The sequence below is a fragment of the Cydia fagiglandana genome, chromosome 26 (genome assembly GCF_963556715.1).
Source record: "Cydia fagiglandana chromosome 26, ilCydFagi1.1, whole genome shotgun sequence".
Classification (NCBI taxonomy): Eukaryota; Metazoa; Arthropoda; class Insecta; order Lepidoptera; family Tortricidae; genus Cydia; species Cydia fagiglandana.
Window position 1 is genome coordinate 1,364,335 of NC_085957.1, and position 19,384 is coordinate 1,383,718.

Sequence of the window (19,384 nt, forward strand, 5' to 3'; positions counted from 1 at the left end):
CAATTTTTGGATGAAGCAATATGGAATTCCATCTTCTCCAGGTGAGCTGTTACGGAGACCAGTTAGAACCATGTCAAGTTCTGAGATAGAAAAGGGGTTGTCTAGTGGAACTAGATGTGAAGCGGAAACTGGATTTAGACAGCACTCTTCTGGGACAGATGGAGGGGCCAGTTTGTTTGCAAATTCTTCCAGCCAGGTAGAAGGATCGCAAGATGATGAGGGATCTGACTTAAAAGATCCTCGAAATTTTTTGATATTTCTCCACACCAGTGAAGATGGGGTTCTAGGATTAAGGCTTTCGCAAAATCCTTTCCATCCCTTCTTTTTTGTTTTGTTAAGAAGGCGTTTGGTTTGGGCAGAGATTTTTTTAAAAAGAGTAAAATCTGCAGAGAGACCAGTCTCATTATACCTCCGTTCTGCATCGTCTCTCTCCTTAACTGCCGCAGTGCAGTCCGAATTCCACCAAGGTGGGGATGGTAATTTAGAACTAGAAGATTTTTTCTTAGGTATATGATTATCAGCTGCTTCTAGAATTATGGATTTAAACAAGGAATACTTTTCAAGGGGACTAATTATACTATCTAATATTTTTAATTTATCTTCAACTTGAGCTGAGTAATTGGGCCAATCAGCCTTATCAATCTTATATTTTAAAAGAGGTTCCGGAGATGGAAGAGGAGATACTGAAGATGGCTTAGAAATTATTATAGGAAAGTGATCACTTCCGAAAGATTGATTGAGAACCTGATAGGAGAGCAGGCTAGAAAGGTTAGGAGAGCAAGCAGACAGATCTAAGACCGACTTGGGGTTCTGACCAGGGTATACTCGGTGAGTGGGAGTACCATCATTAATTATTATTACATTGATATCATCGAACAGGTCAATGAGAAATGAGGAGAAAGTATCACTGTGTGAAGAACCCCAAGAGATGTTATGGCAGTTAAAATCGCCTAGAATCAGAAGGGGATGAGGGACAGAAAAAAAGAGAGTAGAGAGATCAGGAATTAAATTTAAATTTGGATGAGGAATGTAAACAGATATAATATTTATTCCCATGACGTTAGCGGCGACAGCGTTAATTTCATGGGAGTGGGGGGGAAGATGAATTTGTGTGAAGGGATATTTCCTATCCCTTCACACAAATTCATCTTCCCCCCCACTACGTTTTTTGTAATTGTCAGTTTTGTTTGACATTGACATGCCACTGTTTGACTGTTTTTCTTTTCTTCTGTAAAAGCTCAAATAGACGGCTATGAGACGGCCTCACCATGTGTACGCCCGTCTGTAAACACTTTAAACGTCAAAAGCGTGTCAAGCCCCCTCCAGACTATGCGCGTGAATCGCGGGCGAAGCCGCGAACGCGAGTGTGGAGTCTAGTTCGCTGATATGCGAAATCGACTCCAGACTCGCGTTCGCGGCTTCGCGCCGCGATTCGCGCACGAGTGTGGAGCGGGCTTCAAAAGTGTTGTAAGTTTAAATCGTTCATATACCGTAAGTTATTCTCGTATTGTAGGATTTAATTTACTCGATTGCTTTCCAAAAAGCAATAAGATAACATAAATCAAATAGTTGACTCAAGATTGAAGTGAATAAATAATGTATAAAAACTTGATTTCACTGGTTTCACCTTTAAAAATGTTAAATTATGTTTTATTCCCAATTTAAAATCTCCAGACTGATATCTGAACGTACGCGAACAGATGATCGATCGATATGTAAATAAATATCACTATAAATATTTGTATTTGTGAAATTATTCGGTTTTAATAATATTTCAACGCGATGAGTGTGAAGAAGGAAGTACAAGAGCTGTTGGTGTGCTGCATATGCCTAGCCACCGACACCACACTGTATAAAATACAAGAGTCTAAGTTGTTCAAAGTTTTTGTTGATCTTATGGGCACTGAGGTTAGTACGATTACAACTACAAATTACTAGGGTAGTTTGAACTTGAACACAATACTTTAGCGTCAATAGTCTGTCTGTCGTCTGTGAGTTTTAATAATACCCCCTATTTCCTGGAGGGGTAGGCAGAGACCACGGATTTCCACTTGCTACGACCGTAACATACCTCTTTCGCTTCCTTCACATACATAACATTCCTCATACACACACGCCGGTTTAGGGTGCTCTTGACCTGGCCTTTCTTCAGGATTTTCCCGATCTGACCAGAGAAAGTCCGCCGAGGTCTACCCCTTCCAACTCCCACTTCAACTTCTCCCTTATTCACTCTCTTTGTTGAATTTTAATAATTTAGTACCACTTACTATAATCCAGTACTACAAAAAAAAAATTATGCTCCACAAAATCAATCACACATAATAGTATCAATCTTTTTTGTTGCATGAGGTTTTTGTACGTTTTATAAAGTAGTCTTGCCTCAGAACTTATAATAATGTTTTTTTTACTACAATCTTTTCAGCTTAGTCCTACGGTTACTGGAAGAGAATCGCTCATGGCATTAATTTCACCTTTTGTACATTAAGTTATCCTTTTTTGCAATAAAATGAAACACTCACTTAACACTTTACTACCGAGATCCCGCCTGGTAGGCACTCGTAATGTTTGCTCAGATGCCGGACAACCCGCCCAGCGGGTTGTTTTGTACGCAGATATAGACGACCGGTTTCTGGAGTAGTGCGCCGTTTGTTGCCTGGTTGCGAAAGTGTTAACTCTGTTTGTGCAGGAGTGTAGTTCAGCCGGGTACTCTGTGTGCTGTGTGTGCCGCGCACAGCTCGCGCGCGCGGCTGCGCTGCGGGCCCGCGCGCGCCGCTCACATGCCTTGCTCGCCAGCGCTCTCCAGCGAACACAATATGTAAGCACAGGTTTCAGAACCTATTCAATTTTGTCACCATTAGATATTTCGGAGCGGCGAGGTGCTCAAAACCTTGTTCAGCCTTGACAATAGAAATGTGTTCAGATATTTGTCACCACCTTGGCCGCTCTGATATATTGGATGAGGACTGTACCTAGTGTAAATCATCCTTAATACAATCACAGAATAATAGTACTACCATACAGAAATGACACTTCCTACAAAACCAAAGTTTGACAGCGATTCAAGGTTGAATCATGATATCCCTTTCTAACTTATGGCACTATCCCTTTCGACTATTTAGCATTGTCAAAATTCAAGTAATTATCTTATCTGTGGTCGTGCACGCGAATGGACGTCAATTTGTGCCAACCCTAATAATTGCTCGGAGCAATTCTGACCCAAACGGAGCCGAGTTTGCCTGAAGCCAGAAGTGTCTCCCCACTTATACACTCAGTAAATTTCTATATTTTTACTTTCTTCTACAGATAACCTTAGACTACATTCGGACCATTGACCGCGTTGCTGAAAAGCTTTGCCTAAACTTAAAGATCTCTCACATCTACATTTCCGATTCTACCCTCCCAGAGGTCAAAGAGGAAATCAAAGAGGAAACTGACTTCACTGAAAACATATTTGTCACCGAGCCTGTTTTAACTGATTACGAAGATTTCAGAGAAAATACACCTGAATTTGAAAATGATGAAACTGAAAAAATTACAACTCTGGAAAATATTAATATAAGCAGTAACAATGACATTAGTGATAATAAAATAGAATCTAGAATAAATAAGCGTAAATTATCAGATAATAAAAGAATAGTAAAATCTACTAAAGGCAAAAGGAAACTACTAGAATCTACCAAGAGAACTGAAAAAATAGAATCTACCAAAGATTTAAATCTACCGGAATCTACTATAGAAAATCTACCAGAAAAGAAAAGAGTAATAAAAAGGCGTATGGCTGACAATGGGTTTCTGCCCGATTTCAATTTTGAAGAGTTTGAAAGTAAATATAATTGTAAAATAGATATACTGTCTAAAGAGGAGCAGATGAGAGAGATAGAGGGTCGCAAGATGTCGCCGAGCTATACGCTGGCTGCGTTCGGGTGTGAGGTGTGTGGGAAGGGCTTTGCCTCGCAGCAGGTGTATGACGGCCATATGAAAAAGCATGATCCTGTGAGTCTACTTCCATTTATATTACACTAGCTCATGCCTGCGACTTCGTCTGTGTGCGATGATGGTGATTGGTATAACTGGCCTTTTCTTGGGTCTCAAACTATCCACATACCAAATTTCATCTTTAAGCGTAAAGAGGTGACAAGCAGACAGTCAGAGTTACTTTCGCCAAGCTACGCTCAGTATCTAATTGGCCTGCAACCCTTCGTTTCCCGGCCTGTATAATAATGTACTATTTCTCAAAAATGGACGGCAAAGTCGACTTTGCCGTCAAAAAAATAGGTCGCGAAGCGCGTAGTTTATGGTCAGTCAAAAATTAAAAAGTTAAAAACATTGCAGTCTCGATTTTGGGACTGCAATGTTGCATACAAATTCCATTATTTGTCGAGTTCCAAACTTTTTAAAAGTTGAAATGACCATACCAAATGAAGGCACAGGTCCATTAAACAGCCAAACAGATGATTAGTACCGCGACTATTTAGATGTCTCAAATAGGTTGGCGTATTTTTGGCAGAAAAATACACTTCTATTTATTTTTAAAAAAAGTAAAAAGGCGGGGAGGGCTTTTTTTTGTCAAAATATATAGGGTAAGACCACCAGTGAATGAACACTTAAGCAATTATCCAAGTTATAAAAATCATTGCTCAGCATTCTTTAAAAATTAAAATAATTAACTGCAATTTAATCAACCCTCATTTAATAAATAAGAAAGTAATTTCTGCGATTTTTAATTACTTTCATAGTTTTTGAGTGATACCAGAATTTACCAAAAACTACCCAAAAACCTAATGAATGAACATAAAAACTAGTGAATGAACACCGAAAAATCCAGTGAATGAACATTATTTAACTTTTTTTAATTAGCATAATAAAATCATTTTTATCACAAACACCGTTTCCGGCTCTATTTTAATAGGTATAGCGATAGCGTTTATATCTTTTTATCCCTCCATATTGACTTCGAATCGATTAGAATGTAATAAAATGATGGTTATTCACCAATAACATAGAAACCCGTTACATATTAAAATGAAAATATAAAATCAACCATTAAAACAAGAACCAACTTGCATATTTTGATGAAAAGGGGTCATGATCACCAAATAATGCTTAAAATAATAAACTTGTCACTGCAATGTTCGTGGTTACACTGTTCATACATAGAATTAGTAGAAATCCAATAAATAAACAAGCCAAATTTTGTATTGTTCATACATAGGCGTGACAAATCTAGTAAATGGACTATAGAAATTTGGTTTGTTCCAATACTGGCTAAATGAATCAGAATCGTTTTCTATGCAGAATCACAAAAAACAAGCTCAATACGATTGCGTTTATATATACATTTGGGGAAAAAATGAAATCTACGCGACACCAGTAAATGAACACACTGTTCATTTACTGGTTTCAGAACATTTGATGAGCCAGTAATGGAACTATAAAAAATAAAGACTTAATCGCATAATACGCCGACAAAGTGTACATAAATAGAAGGTTCAACTCTTAATCTAACCAAATAACTAAACTTTGTACTGGTAAAAATTAAATAAGCACTTCATATGTTGGTCCAAACGTACACTGTTCTTATCTGGGATCTAATATTTTCATACAAAACTTCAAATCCAGAAACACGTAAACTTCAAACGCCAGTCACATCCTAACTTGTCGAAGATAAATTTGTTACGGGTTGTCATTGCATAGGAAATAGAGTTGTTAATAAGAAAAAAAATAAGACAAGTGGAAGAAATTGCTATATTTCTTATTTTAGACGAAAAACGTGATTTTGTTCATTCACTGGGGGGTGTTCATTCACTGGAGGGTTTACCCTATGTACGAACGTTGCTTTTGTAAAATATTTCTATGATATTTATATTTCTTGCACCATTTTTGAGAAAAGCACTATATATGACTCGGCTGGAAGGCTACTTGCTGGCTTCGGATTCAATTAAACGGACTCCCAAGGTCGTCCGTTTAAAACGAATCCTCAGCCTGCAAGTAGCTACTTCCGAGCCTCGACAATAATGTACTATTGTTGCACACCTCAATAAAATATTTATTTTCCAAAAAATAAACATATTTTACATTCAAATATAGTGAAATATACTTAATTAGTTAACTATAGTCAGGCCGTAAAAATTCTGCAGCGATTTTGATAGCGCACGCAGTGCAAGTGTCATTTTAAACGTCAAACTTCTATGAAATTATGACGTATTTATACATAACACTTACACTGCGTGGGCTATCAAATCCGCTGCAGACTTTGTTTAGTGGGAGTCTATCTTTTAAGATGACAACAATTCGTTATATATTTTTAATGTTGTCAAATACCCTATTAATAAAACATGAACACAAGTACATAGAGGGTAAAATGAAAATATTGTGTGCACATAGTCTAATAAAGCATGGTCTTCTCTTCCCAGAGTGACACAAGCCTACGTCACAATAACATGGCCGCTATATATAGCGCTGTCGCATATTATCATATCGTCGGTCACTACGCAAAAGCTATACACTATGCACTATACACTAAGTAAAAGTACTAACACCATTGAAATTATTGGACAATAAACCGTGTTACAGGTGTAATAAAGTGCATTGTTACTTTAATTTTTTGATAGTACTTGGTGACTTTTGCTTGTCACCCGACGATATACCGCTGTCGCATGATGATGTAGGCTTGTGTCAGTCAGGTGACCTAGAAAAGACGGAAAGATAGTACCAGGTGGAGTATATTATTATACCATGTTGCGTGCAGAGCGCGGGCGGGCACGCGTGCGGCGTGTGCGGCGTGCGGTTCGGCACGCGGTCGCGCGCTCACGTGCACGCCGACGCGCACCGCCTGCGCTTCACGTGCAACGCGTGCGGGTTCCTCACGCGTACCAGGTACGGTAGCAGTAGTCAGTAGCACCATTCGATTGAGCTTAAACTTCACATGAGTAAGTCAGGTGACATAGACACAGGAGGTGACCATAGAAACTCTGTGATAAGACAGCGCAACCTGGCCCCAATTTCACCAACGTGACAGGTGCGACAATTGTCAACATTACTGTTACTGACGTCACAGGCCTCCATAGGCTACGGTTACCGCTTACCATCAGACGGGCGGTGTGATTGTTTGCCACCAACATGTTAATAAAAAAAAATGTTCCACTATATCGCCAGTTAATAAATAAATAAATATTATAGGACATTTCTTACACGAATTGACTAAGCCCCACAGTAAGCTCAAGAAGGCTTGTGTTGTGGGTTTAGACAACGATATACAGGGTGATTCAGGAGACGTGAGCAGGACTAACACTGCGCATTTTGTAAATTATAAGCAACTGTTTCCTATCAGTATTAGTGAGGTTAACGTTAATTTTCTAGTCGTGATGAAAAAAAGTTATTAATTTATTTACGACATGGATGGTCACCCTAACATTAGAATACTAAACTACCGATATTCTGTGTCAAATTGAATGTCATCACTGTCATTACGGTCTGGTTACTTTTGAAAACTCGTATCTCACTCAGGTTTGACATTTTATTTTCTTCGTAAAAGAGGTTTTATGTTTATTAATTAGGTCTTGTAGGGTGACCATGATTGTAGAGAATTAAATTTGCCCTCACCAAAAAGTTGGAAAATAGGAAAAAGTGTGGTTGTTTCACATAAATACGACGGTGATCGATCAATTACCAGTTACTGAGTGTGCAGGATTAGTCCTGCTCACGTCTCATGAATCACCCTGTATATAATATATATAAATACTTAAATACATAGAAAACAACCATGACTCAGGAACAAATATCTGTATCATCATACAAATAAATGCCCTTACCAGGATTCGAACCCGGGACCATCGGCTTCATAGGCAGGGTCACTATCCACTAGGCCAGACCGGTCGTCAAAAGTTAATAAGTACTTATTTTGCGAAGCTAATGACAATTGTCACAAGAAATACGATAATTGTCACGAAATTCCGACACAGAACTCATTTGCTGTTAAGAATTACCGAAAGTTCTTTGAAATCTTGTGACAATTGTCATCATTATCATCTCAGTCAAAAGGTACTACTTTGTCGCTTACCATAAAGACGAAATTTGCTTCTATCGTTATGTTTTGTTTGAGAACGTCACATATGTTTGAAATAAAATGAAAGATATGTATGACGTTCCAGATTTATAGCAAAGAACCACTTCTTGTCCCACTCCGGCACGACCCACCAGTGCCCACACTGCGACGCTGTGTTCACGTACGTATATAAAATTAAATGTGTATTTTACAAGGAGGGCATAAAACAACCTATTTTAGGCTGCTTGTCCACTGGAGTGAAGCGATGAACGAGGTAAAAATCCACTAAAAGCGCTGAGGATATTTTACGTTTTTCTGTTCCGCAGCCGCACTCCGCTTTAGATAGCTCCAGTGCACAGGCAGCCTTATATACTCGCGTGGCGGTTGAAATATAATTCTAATACAACTGATTCGAATTAGACTCCCAGTTTTTCTTGTATGGTAAGTAAAATTTGTGGTTGCAGCAAGTACACGTCATACCTGACGCACGTGCGGCGCCGGCACCCCGCCATGAATGTTGCATGCGACGAGTGCGGCGAGACGTTCGTCGGCCGCAACGGGCTGCGGCACCACAAGACCCGAGTGCACCGGCACGAGGTGCGTACACAACAACAAGTACACAAGTTTTTTTTTTTTTAAAAGACGGTAGTCTATGTCATGTGATTGTTCTTTTCTTTTCTGGCTTTTACTTGTGTATTAATTTTCTATGTTTTCCTTGCTATATGAATAATAATGTTCATGTTTTTTTTTTTCTTTTTAATCAATGTAAATAATTTACTTGTGTGTCGTTGGCGTAATACGTGTCGCCATTCAATTTTAGATTAAGACAGGTCCCCACAGAAAACTAGCGCCACGGTCTGCCGCGGCATCATGCTGAGTGGGGATCCTATTTTAGCGTCCTAATCTGTTTTATGTCTGCATACTTTTCTTTTTTTTACATGTACTATGTTGTGACGTTAAAATAAATGTATTTCTTCTTCTTCTTCTTCTTCTTCTTCTTCTTCTACACGTCTGTGCGTACACAAAAACAAGTACACGTCTGTGCGTACACAAAAACAAGTACACGTCTGTGCGTACACAAAAACAAGTACACGTCTGTGCGTACACAAAAACAAGTACACGTCTGTGCGTACACAAAAACAAGTACACGTCTGTGCGTACACAAAAACAAGTACAAGTGCCTGTGTGTATTGTAAATTTGTGTTTACCTGACGAAGCCTGCGTTGCGAATATAAAAGTATGGTCTCTGAATAAATGTATTTATGACTAACAAAAACAGGAAAACATATTAGAAATGTGCAGTCAAGCGTGAGTCGGACTTAATTACTTAGTTTTTGATCCGACCCCTACGGGTTTTTAAGACATTTCAGTCACGTCCCACATAATAAAATCATCATCATCTCAGCCATATACAGGGCGTCCCACGGCTATGCCACATGGAGGGAAAGTACCCTAAATATTGTAGATGGAACATTTTACTGAAAGAAGACATTATTTTAATTTAAAAAACAATTTAAACTGCATACATAGATTTTTAAATAATTACATGGTTGAACCGGGAATCGAACCCGCCACACGAGAAAAAAAATCATCTGTAGCTTTATCATACCGATCGAAAGGCTTGATCATAAGGATTATTTTTTGCTAAAGAACATAGTGTCAGAAACAAAAGGAAGACCATGAATTTTAACATTTGATGTGAAATTTAGCGAAATAATCAAAAGAGTGCGGCTTTGTATTCAACAGAATGAGACTACATTTTGAGCATTTGATAAATTAAATTGATTAATTTTGAATTAAAAATGTTAAAATTCATGGGCTTCCTTTTATTTCCGACACTATGTTATTTAGCAAGAAATAATCCTTATGATCAAGCCTTTCGATCGGTATGATAAAGCTACAGGGTGATTTTTTTTCTCGTGCGGCGGGTTCGATTCCCGGTTCAACCATGTAATTATTTAAAAATCTATGTATGCAGTTTAAATTGTTTTTTAAATTAAAATAATGTCTTCTTTCAGTAAAATGTTCCATCTACAATATTTAGGGTACTTTCCCTCCATGTGGCATAGCCGTGGGACGCCCTGTATAAGACGTCCACTGCTGAACATAGGCCTCCCCCTTGGACCTCCACTCGTACCACAAGATGGACGGACGACCTTGTTAAGGCATAATAAAATACATTATTAAAAATTGGGTAATGTAACCAACCCTTGGAACGCGAGTCCGACTCGTACTTTACCGTTTTTAAGGTTCCGTACCTCAAAAGGAAAAACCGGAACCCTTAAGTTGAAATTTGGTACACATATGTAACTTTGTGACCCAAAGACAAATGAATTTTAAACACGGGGGCCACTTTTGGGGGGTAAATAAGAAAATTAAAAAATAATTTTTTTCAAACTATATCGTGTTACCTACAAATGAAAAAGCTCATTGTGAGAATCTGAAATATATTTTTTTTATAATTTTAAAATTAACAGTTTAGAAGTAATTCAAGAAAATAGACAAAAAAGTTACCATTCCCCCCCCCTTTATCTCCGAAACTACTGGGTCTAAAATTTTGAAAAAATACATAAAGTAGGTCTAGGTCTACAGGGCGTCCCACGGCTATGCCACATGGAGGGAAAGTGCCCTGAATATTGTAGATGGAACATTTTACTGAAAGAAAACATTATTTAAATTTAAAAAACAATTTAAACTGCATTCATAGATTTTAAAAAAAATACATGGTTGAACCGGGAATCGATCCCGCTACACGAGAAAAAAAAACATCCTGTAGCTTTATCATACCGATCGAAAGGCTTCATCATAAGGATTATTTTTTGCTAAATAACATAGTGTCAGAACCAAAAGGAAGACCATGAATTTTAACATTTAATGTGAAATTTAGCGAAAAAATCAAAAGAGTGTGGCTTTGTATTCAACAGAATGAGACTCATTTTGAGCATTTTATAAATTAAATTGATTAATTTTGAATTAAAAATGTTAAAATTGATGGACTTCCTTTTATTTCTGACACTATGCTATTTAGAAAAAAATAATCCCTATGATGAAGCCTTTCGATCTGTATGATAAAGCTACAGGATGTTTTTTTTTCTTGTGTAGCGGGTTCGATTCCCGGTTCAACCATGTAATTATTTAAAAATCTATGAATGCAGTTTAAATTGTTTTTTAAATTTAAATAAAGTCTTCTTTCAGTATAATGTTCTATCTACAATATTCAGGGTACTTTCCCTCCATGTGGCATAGCCGTGGGACGCCCTGTATATAGGTAACTATATACAGGGTGTCCCAGAATTCCAATTTGTAGTAACAAGAGTTAAAGAACCATTACAGGGTGTGGATTTTTTGTGAATTTTTAAAGTGACCATAATTTTTAAAGAACATGAGTTGGATTTTTTTTTGTGTTTTTATGATAACTGTTATGACTTGGTCTATCATCCGTTTACGGCTTGACGTCGAATTCTGGGACACCCTGTATGACAGGAAAATCTATTAGAAATGTGCAGTCAAGCGTGAGTCGGATTTAATTACTTAGTTTTTGATCCGACCCCTACGGGGTTTTTAATACATTTCAGTTATGTTCCACATAAAAACATTGGGTAATGTAAGGAACCCTTGGAACGTGAGTCCGACTCGTATACATGACCGTTTTTTTTAATTTGCCATCCTTTTTCTACTGACAACATGTACCAGAGTATAAATGACACATTTACACACACATAAATAACATACCTACTCTTTTGTGTTTCACAGCAACTAAAACCTCGTGCCACCAAAGTTCCGTGCTCCGACTGCTCGCAGACGTTTATCGACCAGGCGTCATACGACACGCACTACCAACGCATCCACCTCAACATCCGCATGAAGGAGCCGCCGCGCGCACGCGCTAAAAACGCACGTGCGTTCATCTGTGAACTCTGCGGCGCTGAATGCTCCGTAAGTATTCTTATGGAAATAAAGCTGCGTTTCCACCAGATGTGTGAGGAGGCGTAGCGAGGGATGTGTTTGTTAAGAATGTGGAAACGCAACCTAACATATGGTAGATTTTGGTAGTTTTCGAGATTCTTTAGTAGATTTTAGCAGTTTTTTTAGAGTAGTGATGAGCAATTTATTTATTTCCGGGCGTATGGTTTTTTTTAGAGAAAGTATTACTGTTAACTAGACTGGCGTTAACGAAATTTTTACTCTTAAGTGTTAACTCACGTCTATCGCGCATCATTCTGAAACGCATCGGAATGCACGACGAATGTCTATCTAGCTGTAGCCGCGCGCGTCAGTTGACATCGTTGACGGTCCAAAGGCTGCGTTTCGACCAGAGATTCTTACCTACTAGAAGCGTTTATTAAGATTAAGAACCAATAGAATCATTTGTTATATTATTTATTGAGTTTTTTAACAAGCTTTTATTAGGTCGACCTGTATGTAACTAACTATGTAATGGAATCTAAGGTAACTAATTTCACCATCTTCCAAGGATCGTAGCGTCATGAAAATTGGCAGCTGTATGTAGTTTTGATGACAATACAATAATATGGTACTGTCGAACTGATCTGATGATGGAGACAGGAGGTGGCCATGAACTCTCGACCTGTATGTAACTAACTATGTAATGGAATCTAAGGAAACTAATTTAACCATCTTCCAAGGATCATAGCGTCATGAAAATTGGCAGCTGGATGTAGTTCTGGTGACAATACAATAATATGGTACTTTCGAACTGATCTGATGATGGAGACAGGAGGTGGCCATATGACCTCTGTGATGAAACAAGGCAACCTAATTGGGTAGGTAAAGTTTTTTGAAGATAGGCAAATTATATTTTTTCCCGATAGTATTCATTATAGCGATCACGGAAATGCAGCTCTTTTATTTTTATATTATTTTATTGATTAAATATAATTTTTTAAATGATCGATATGACGTTTGTGAGGTGAAATGGCAGATTCGAGTAATTAATTCCTTTGCCGTAGTAAATGGGACGAGATAGAAAAAAAATCGATGTCAACTGTCAGTGTCATTCTTGGAAAATAACTTGCAAATAATTTGAAAATAATGGTCGGACGAAACATTTGTGTTTTCTTGTAATTGGATGTCGGTGTGATTTCTAGAATAAGTATTTTTAACGTCCCTAGCACGCTCAACACGGATATTTTGATAATGATAACGATTGCTTTCGACTACTTGGCACTGCTTCTTGGAGAACATTTTCATTAACGCCTTCACCACGACTCTTGGACTGCTACACGAGTCATTTTGGATCTCAGTATCAACACAATAGATGGAGACGATCCCGGAAACGTTCGAATGGAAATAGAATATTACAGAGATGAACTCAAAGTGCGTCGTACCGTACCGTCTACAAGACAGTACAGACGTTACTTTCCAAATTCAGCGTATTTGAGCACACCAAAGTCTTTAACAGCGATTCGGTGCCAAGCTTTGAAGATATATTGGCCAAAATGGTAACTTATACGTTTGTGAGGATTATATAAACGTGATTGTTGTATTATACATACATAATGATTAAGATTGTAATAGTCTTATAACTAGGTCGTTATTGGCTATTATATATGGGCTCGGCAAGGTGTTCACAATATCTGAACACGCACGCCCTGATAATAGAGGCGTGTTCAGATATTTATGAGCACCCTAGCTGCACCAATATATCTGATGGCGACTGTACTTTAGAAAACTTATAATATAAATCCAAAATAATATAATATAAATCCAGTAAATTTCGTTTCGTTTTATTTTAAAATCCACAAATTATTATCCTTAAGCATTAACATTACAACAGTATATAGAATCACGCTGTGTGGCGTGCCCTTGAAGAGAGTTGAGAGGTTCAAATATGGTCAATATGGATAAGTATGTCTGTAGGGTAAATGTGCTTCACGTTGGGGCCTGTTTACATATTGCTTAGTGTTGATTGCGGGTTTAATACATTTGCCACTATACACAAGTAGCAAGTGTATCAACTCGCAAAAATACTACATTTTTGCTTCCATTGAGGTATACATAGTAAGCACTATTCTCAAATTATGTGAGGAAATAAAACAAATTCAATTTAGTAAAGCGTATTTAATAGGGGTAAAGTGACGCGAATACAATTAAAAAAACAACGCATATTTTCAACTAGCGAACTTTATGAAATTAGTGACCAATTGTCAATGAGAAAATTGTATGTGCTAAGCGCTACTTTGAAATTACACAGAAATATTGAATTTAAACCTATGCTCACTTCGCGGAGACGTAAACCTAGAGTAATTTCACAATCTAAATTTAAATCTATGTTTGCAAAAAGACAGTACGCTGCACAATCTGCATATATCTACAACACAATCAATAATAAGTTAGGTATTTATGAATTACAATACCGTAGGTGTAAAATAGTGCTTACTGAGTGGCTAAAACAAATGGGCTATGAAGGAACCGAATTATTATTATACAAGGCTTCATCATAAAACTTAGTTACCCCAAGCTCACAAACACACAGACTAACTTACTTAATATGCATAGTGGTTTTTTAATTTTAAAAATAGTCTATTTTAATTTTGGCTGATTTCATTTAATGTAATTTGAATATAATGTTATTTGATTTAATTTAATTTAGTTAGCTAATACTTAGTAACAATCTAATGTAATTGATTTTAGCCTAAATTTAATTTAATTTCTTTTATCTATTAATTTAATTAGAATTAAATTTTTTTGTGCTACATTAATTTGGATGCTTTTATATGAATTTTAATGTAATATTATTTAATTTAATTTAATTTGCATGTTTCCTGTACTATAGTAATATAGTGACAATGCTAATTTTAGAGGAGCGGGATTTCCTGCCACAAGTATTTCATATGCTTACTAGGAAATTCCAACCTTGATTCTTATTTTGTAAATGGTAAGAACGAAATAAATCATTTTTTCATTTTCATTTTCATTTTCATATTCTTAGTTTATATTAAATGTAGATGGCTTTTTAGTTTTCACTTGGTCACAGAAATACGCTAAAAACCACTTACAGAGTAGGTGTTTCTTGCGTTTTGGCTGTCCTTCTTGTGTCCTTCCACAGCATGAGCATGTCGTAAGTCCTGTTGTATTTGTCCCAGGACTTAGCAGGAAGCTAGTTATTCATTATTAAGTTTGCTTCTGCTTTCAAATGAGGCGGTGCATGCCGTCTATTCCAGGTCGTTTTCGTCACTTGAACTCATTTTGTTTATTACGAGTATTAAAATAACAAGCGGTAATTTATTGAGTATTGCACAACGAATAAACTTTGCCGCCTTTTATTTGCATATTTTTTTAAATTATATTACCATAGATACAAAGCATACGGTACGCGCATGCGTCAATCCGCGCGCACCGCGCAGCGCCCTTTCGCGGTGCTAAAGCGGTATCCAGACGGGACTGATCAAATCGGTCGATTTGATCAGAAATGAAATTGGCGTCAATCTCCAATTTTAGATTTATGGTGATATTAGACCCATTTAAATTGAAAAAATGCCCCATAACGAAAATACTAGCCTCACAAATTGGTGTTCTTGTGTCCGCACCTCATTTTATTGGTCATTATCGGCGGTTGAATTCGGCGAGCCAAATTGGCGTTTGCGTCCGTACGTCCCGATTCGATCGGGCAATTTAATCAGATTGGCGAAAAATTGACTAATCTGGATACGCCTTAAGCAACATCGAGTTGACGATAATTTGACATATAATAATAATAGATTTTTAGCATAAGTTGCATTTCATAAAACTTAACCCAAATCATTTCTACATTTTCAAGTCAAAGATAAAGACATGTTGGTTTTAAAATTTTAATAAGTATACACCATAACATTGTCATGATCTTGTAACATTGTTAAAATAAGAGAGTCTCCCATTTTCATTTTATTACATTTTTTATAAAATGTCTTTAGATTCTCGGGATATCTTGGTCCTAATTCGATTGCTCTTTTTTATGGAAATAATTATATCCTTCAGATTCACAGGATGCTCGAGGCTTAGCCGAATAACACTGCAAGGAAGTATGTCATGGCTCAATGGTTCTAATTAGCCATCAGTATAATACCGCCAATGAATGTTTACATCCACCTGAAAATAAGAACAACACTCATAAAATGAGGATAACCACACAAAACTAACAGATGGTTGAAATTGTTAGAAAAAATTAGACCGATTTCTTGTTTACGAACTTAACAGCTCATGGCAATTTAATAATAAAAATCAAAACACAAGTGAAGAAAGTTTTATGTACCTATGTATTTCACGGATACGTACTCCTGTACGGCCATTGCTCCTCTAATTCAACGGCATTGTGCTTATCACTGTTATGATAATAATTTCAAATTTGTAGAATCTGCTCGCAATCTCGTATGAACTCGCTTATTTTTCTTGCAAAACTCTGTCCAAAGGTCAGCGCAGGGGCCGTCGTGTAGGGGTGGGGAAGAAAACGTTGTCCAATAATTATGCAGTGCCAAGTTATCGAAAGTAAATTCAATCTTTGTCCAAATACGCGCAGATGTCGTGGGGAATCAGAAGTCCGTGGGTCGTGCTGAGGTCGTCGAAAATCTCAATGATAACATTAATAGCAATTCGCAAGGTAACATGAGGCTTGTCCGTTATTTTTCGGGAATGAGAGCTAAGTGACACTGTCAGTTGACATCGTTTTTTTTTTCTATCTCGTCCCATTTACTACGTGCAAAGGAATTAGTCAAATCTGCCATTCCATCTCACAAACGTCATATCGATCATTTAAAAAATTATATTTAATCTATAAAATGAAATAAAAATAAAAGAGCTGCATTTCCGTGATCGCTATAATAAATACTATCGGAAAAAATATAATTTGCCTATCTTCAAAAAACTTTACCTACCCAATTGTGTTAGGGGTTTTTAGAATTGTCTCGATGAGTATTAGTTGTCTGTCGTAAGATAAGTACAGTCAGCGATAAAAGCTTGTACCAAAAATGAAATTTTTGCCAAAAACTTATTCAATTTGACGATGTTCTCAAATTTATTTTTAAATTATAAATTTGTAATTTGTTTTTCATTGTTGACATTGTATAATTACGTTTGCATGCTAAATTATTGACGATCATAATGTAAATTCATATAGATTAGCGTAAGAATAATTTATACTGTAATTTATCATTATGAAATAAATAAACTAAACTAAACATCTCATTTGTTTTTCTCGTTCAGCGTGCAGTGATTATATATGGTTCTTAAAAACACATCCCTCACTACTTACGCATCCTCACACATACATATATGGATTCAATGAATAATTGAATCGGCGCCCGCACCACACAGTAGAACTAACAAATTGATTAGATTGTACGGAATACCATCAGTGTATGTTGGTCCGCAGTCCGTGTCGAGCCTGGCGGCGCACCAGCGCGTCCACGCCGGGGCACGCCCGCACCAGTGCCCCGCCGAGGGCTGCGCGCGCCGCTTCGCCACGCTGCACAACATGCAGCGACACCACCGAGTTGTGCGTTTATTTTTTTATATTGACTATTCTTTTTAGGGTTCCGTACCCAAAGGGTAAAACGGGACCCTATTACTAAGACTTCGCTGTCCGTCCGTCTGTCTGTCACGAACCGTGATATCTAGACAGTTGAAATTTTCACAGATGATGTATTTCTGTTGCGGCTATAACAACAAATACTAAAAACAGAATAAAATAAAGATTTAAGTGGGGCTCCCATACAGCAAACGTGATTTTTGACCTAAGTTAAGCAACGTCGGGCGTGGTCAGTACTTGGATGGGTGACCGTTTTCTTTTTGCATTTTTTTCCGTTTTTTTCTTTTTGCTTTATGTTACGGAACCCTTCGTGCGCGAGTCCGACTCGCACTTGATCGGTTTTCTTAGGTTTAGTTTTAGTTTTGTAGGTAGTTTTATATTTTTTTAGGTATGAGTTTTAGTTTTGTAGGTAGTTTTAATTTTAGGTTACTTTTTATTCTAAGTTTGTTATTAATTATGTTTATGGTTTAAAATAAAAAAATGTTCTTATTGAACTAGTTATTCGTGTGCAGGTGCACCTCGGTCGCCGGCCGCAGGTGGCGTGCGGCGTGTGCGGCAAGCTGCTGGCGCATGCGGCGTCTCTCAAACTGCACGTCAATACCGTGCACTTGAAGCTACCCGCGCCGCGCCGGCGGGACAAGGACTCGCGACTACGTACATAATAAACTACTTTGTTATATCGTGTTTTTTTTTTATTTCCGTTAATTTCAAGGGTGCATTCCTGAGCTTAAATCAAGTAACTTTCTCAAAGACACCGATATTTTAATTAACTCCATTTCGGAGATAATCAATATTTTATTTTTTTCCTTCAAGGCCTCTACAAGCGTGTACACTTGCCTTAGGGCCGGTTTACATATTGATTAGTGTTTAGAATCAGTTATACATTTGCTACTAAACTTAAGTACAATCTCGGTCGATCGATGCTCGTAATGACATTGATATGTCACAGATTTCAATTGTTTGCTTGAGTTAAATGTAATGCCCGTGTTACAACAACGCTACATGCTACATTTAATGACTTTTTAAACCTATAACTATTTTATTACATGCCAATTTGTCCCATATCGATACAGACTTTTAATAACAGGAATCAACCGTTAACTACACTACCGAAGCCCTCTTACGCGTATGCATACAACGCGTCTGGCCAACTCTATTGTAACACCTGCAGAAGTCTTTAAGACCAAGTTCGGCCTGGCCAGCCACATTCGGGCCCATAACAGGCGTAATCCGTCATTGTTGAGGTCGCCGTCATCGAAATATTCGAAATCGATGAGGACTAAATATATACTTAATTTAGCCTGTTAGTGTGTCCCACTGCTGGGCAAAGGTAGGGTTACCAGATGACAGGAATTTTCCTGTCATGTCAGGAATTTTGGCCTTATGTCAGGAATGGGGACGGAAAACGAAAATGTCAAGATTTTTTTATAAAGTACCTTTTTATTTACTTAAATTAGTACAAATAATAAATTTAATCAAACTTAAATTAATAAAACGAGGCTATCGGCTCAATCGGGTGGCCATCGCTAACGGCTAGACGAGCCCTCCCCCCGTTGTCGTCAAAAATATGAATATGTCAGGAAAAATATTCGGAAATCAGGAAATTCTAAATGTGTATCTGGTAACTCTATAAGGCAAAGGCCTCCCCTCTTTCCCGCCATGTGTCTCTGTCTAATGCACACTCCCGCCACTCCACACAGAATATATCGAGGTTGTCCCGCCATCTCCGTTTGGGTCTTCCTCTTCCCCGAGATCCATCCTGTGGGATCCAGTCTGTGGATACTTTGGCCCAGCGTTCTGGGTACATTCGGCAGATG

The 19,384-nt window shown here is 37.6% G+C and overlaps 2 protein-coding genes across 2 annotated transcripts in view; one reads left to right on the top strand and one right to left on the bottom strand.

The window, feature by feature from the left end:
* LOC134677542 (zinc finger protein 431-like) overlaps nucleotides 1-19,384 on the bottom strand; it is a 49,336-nt gene that overhangs the window by 9,223 nt on the left and 20,729 nt on the right. The window lies entirely within an intron of this gene.
* Nucleotides 1,738-18,229, top strand: LOC134677232 (GDNF-inducible zinc finger protein 1-like). Its single transcript, XM_063535665.1, has 9 exons — nucleotides 1,738-1,908; nucleotides 2,687-2,815; nucleotides 3,304-3,993; nucleotides 6,749-6,876; nucleotides 8,151-8,225; nucleotides 8,509-8,641; nucleotides 11,798-11,980; nucleotides 17,412-17,534; nucleotides 18,080-18,229. Exons 1-9 carry the CDS (start codon nucleotides 1,783-1,785, stop codon nucleotides 18,227-18,229), a joined length of 1,737 nt encoding a protein of 578 aa, XP_063391735.1. The 5' UTR covers nucleotides 1,738-1,782.

Bases quoted from the DNA above. Each gene is read 5' to 3' on its own strand.
- LOC134677232 (XM_063535665.1), top strand. From the start codon at position 1,783: ATGAGTGTGAAGAAGGAAGTACAAGAGCTGTTGGTGTGCTGCATATGC. The intron at 2,816-3,303 runs GTAAGCACAGGT...TTTCTTCTACAG, and splicing joins CTCTCCAGCGAACACAATAT to ATAACCTTAGACTACATTCG. The intron at 17,535-18,079 runs GTGCGTTTATTT...ATTCGTGTGCAG, and splicing joins TGCAGCGACACCACCGAGTT to GTGCACCTCGGTCGCCGGCC.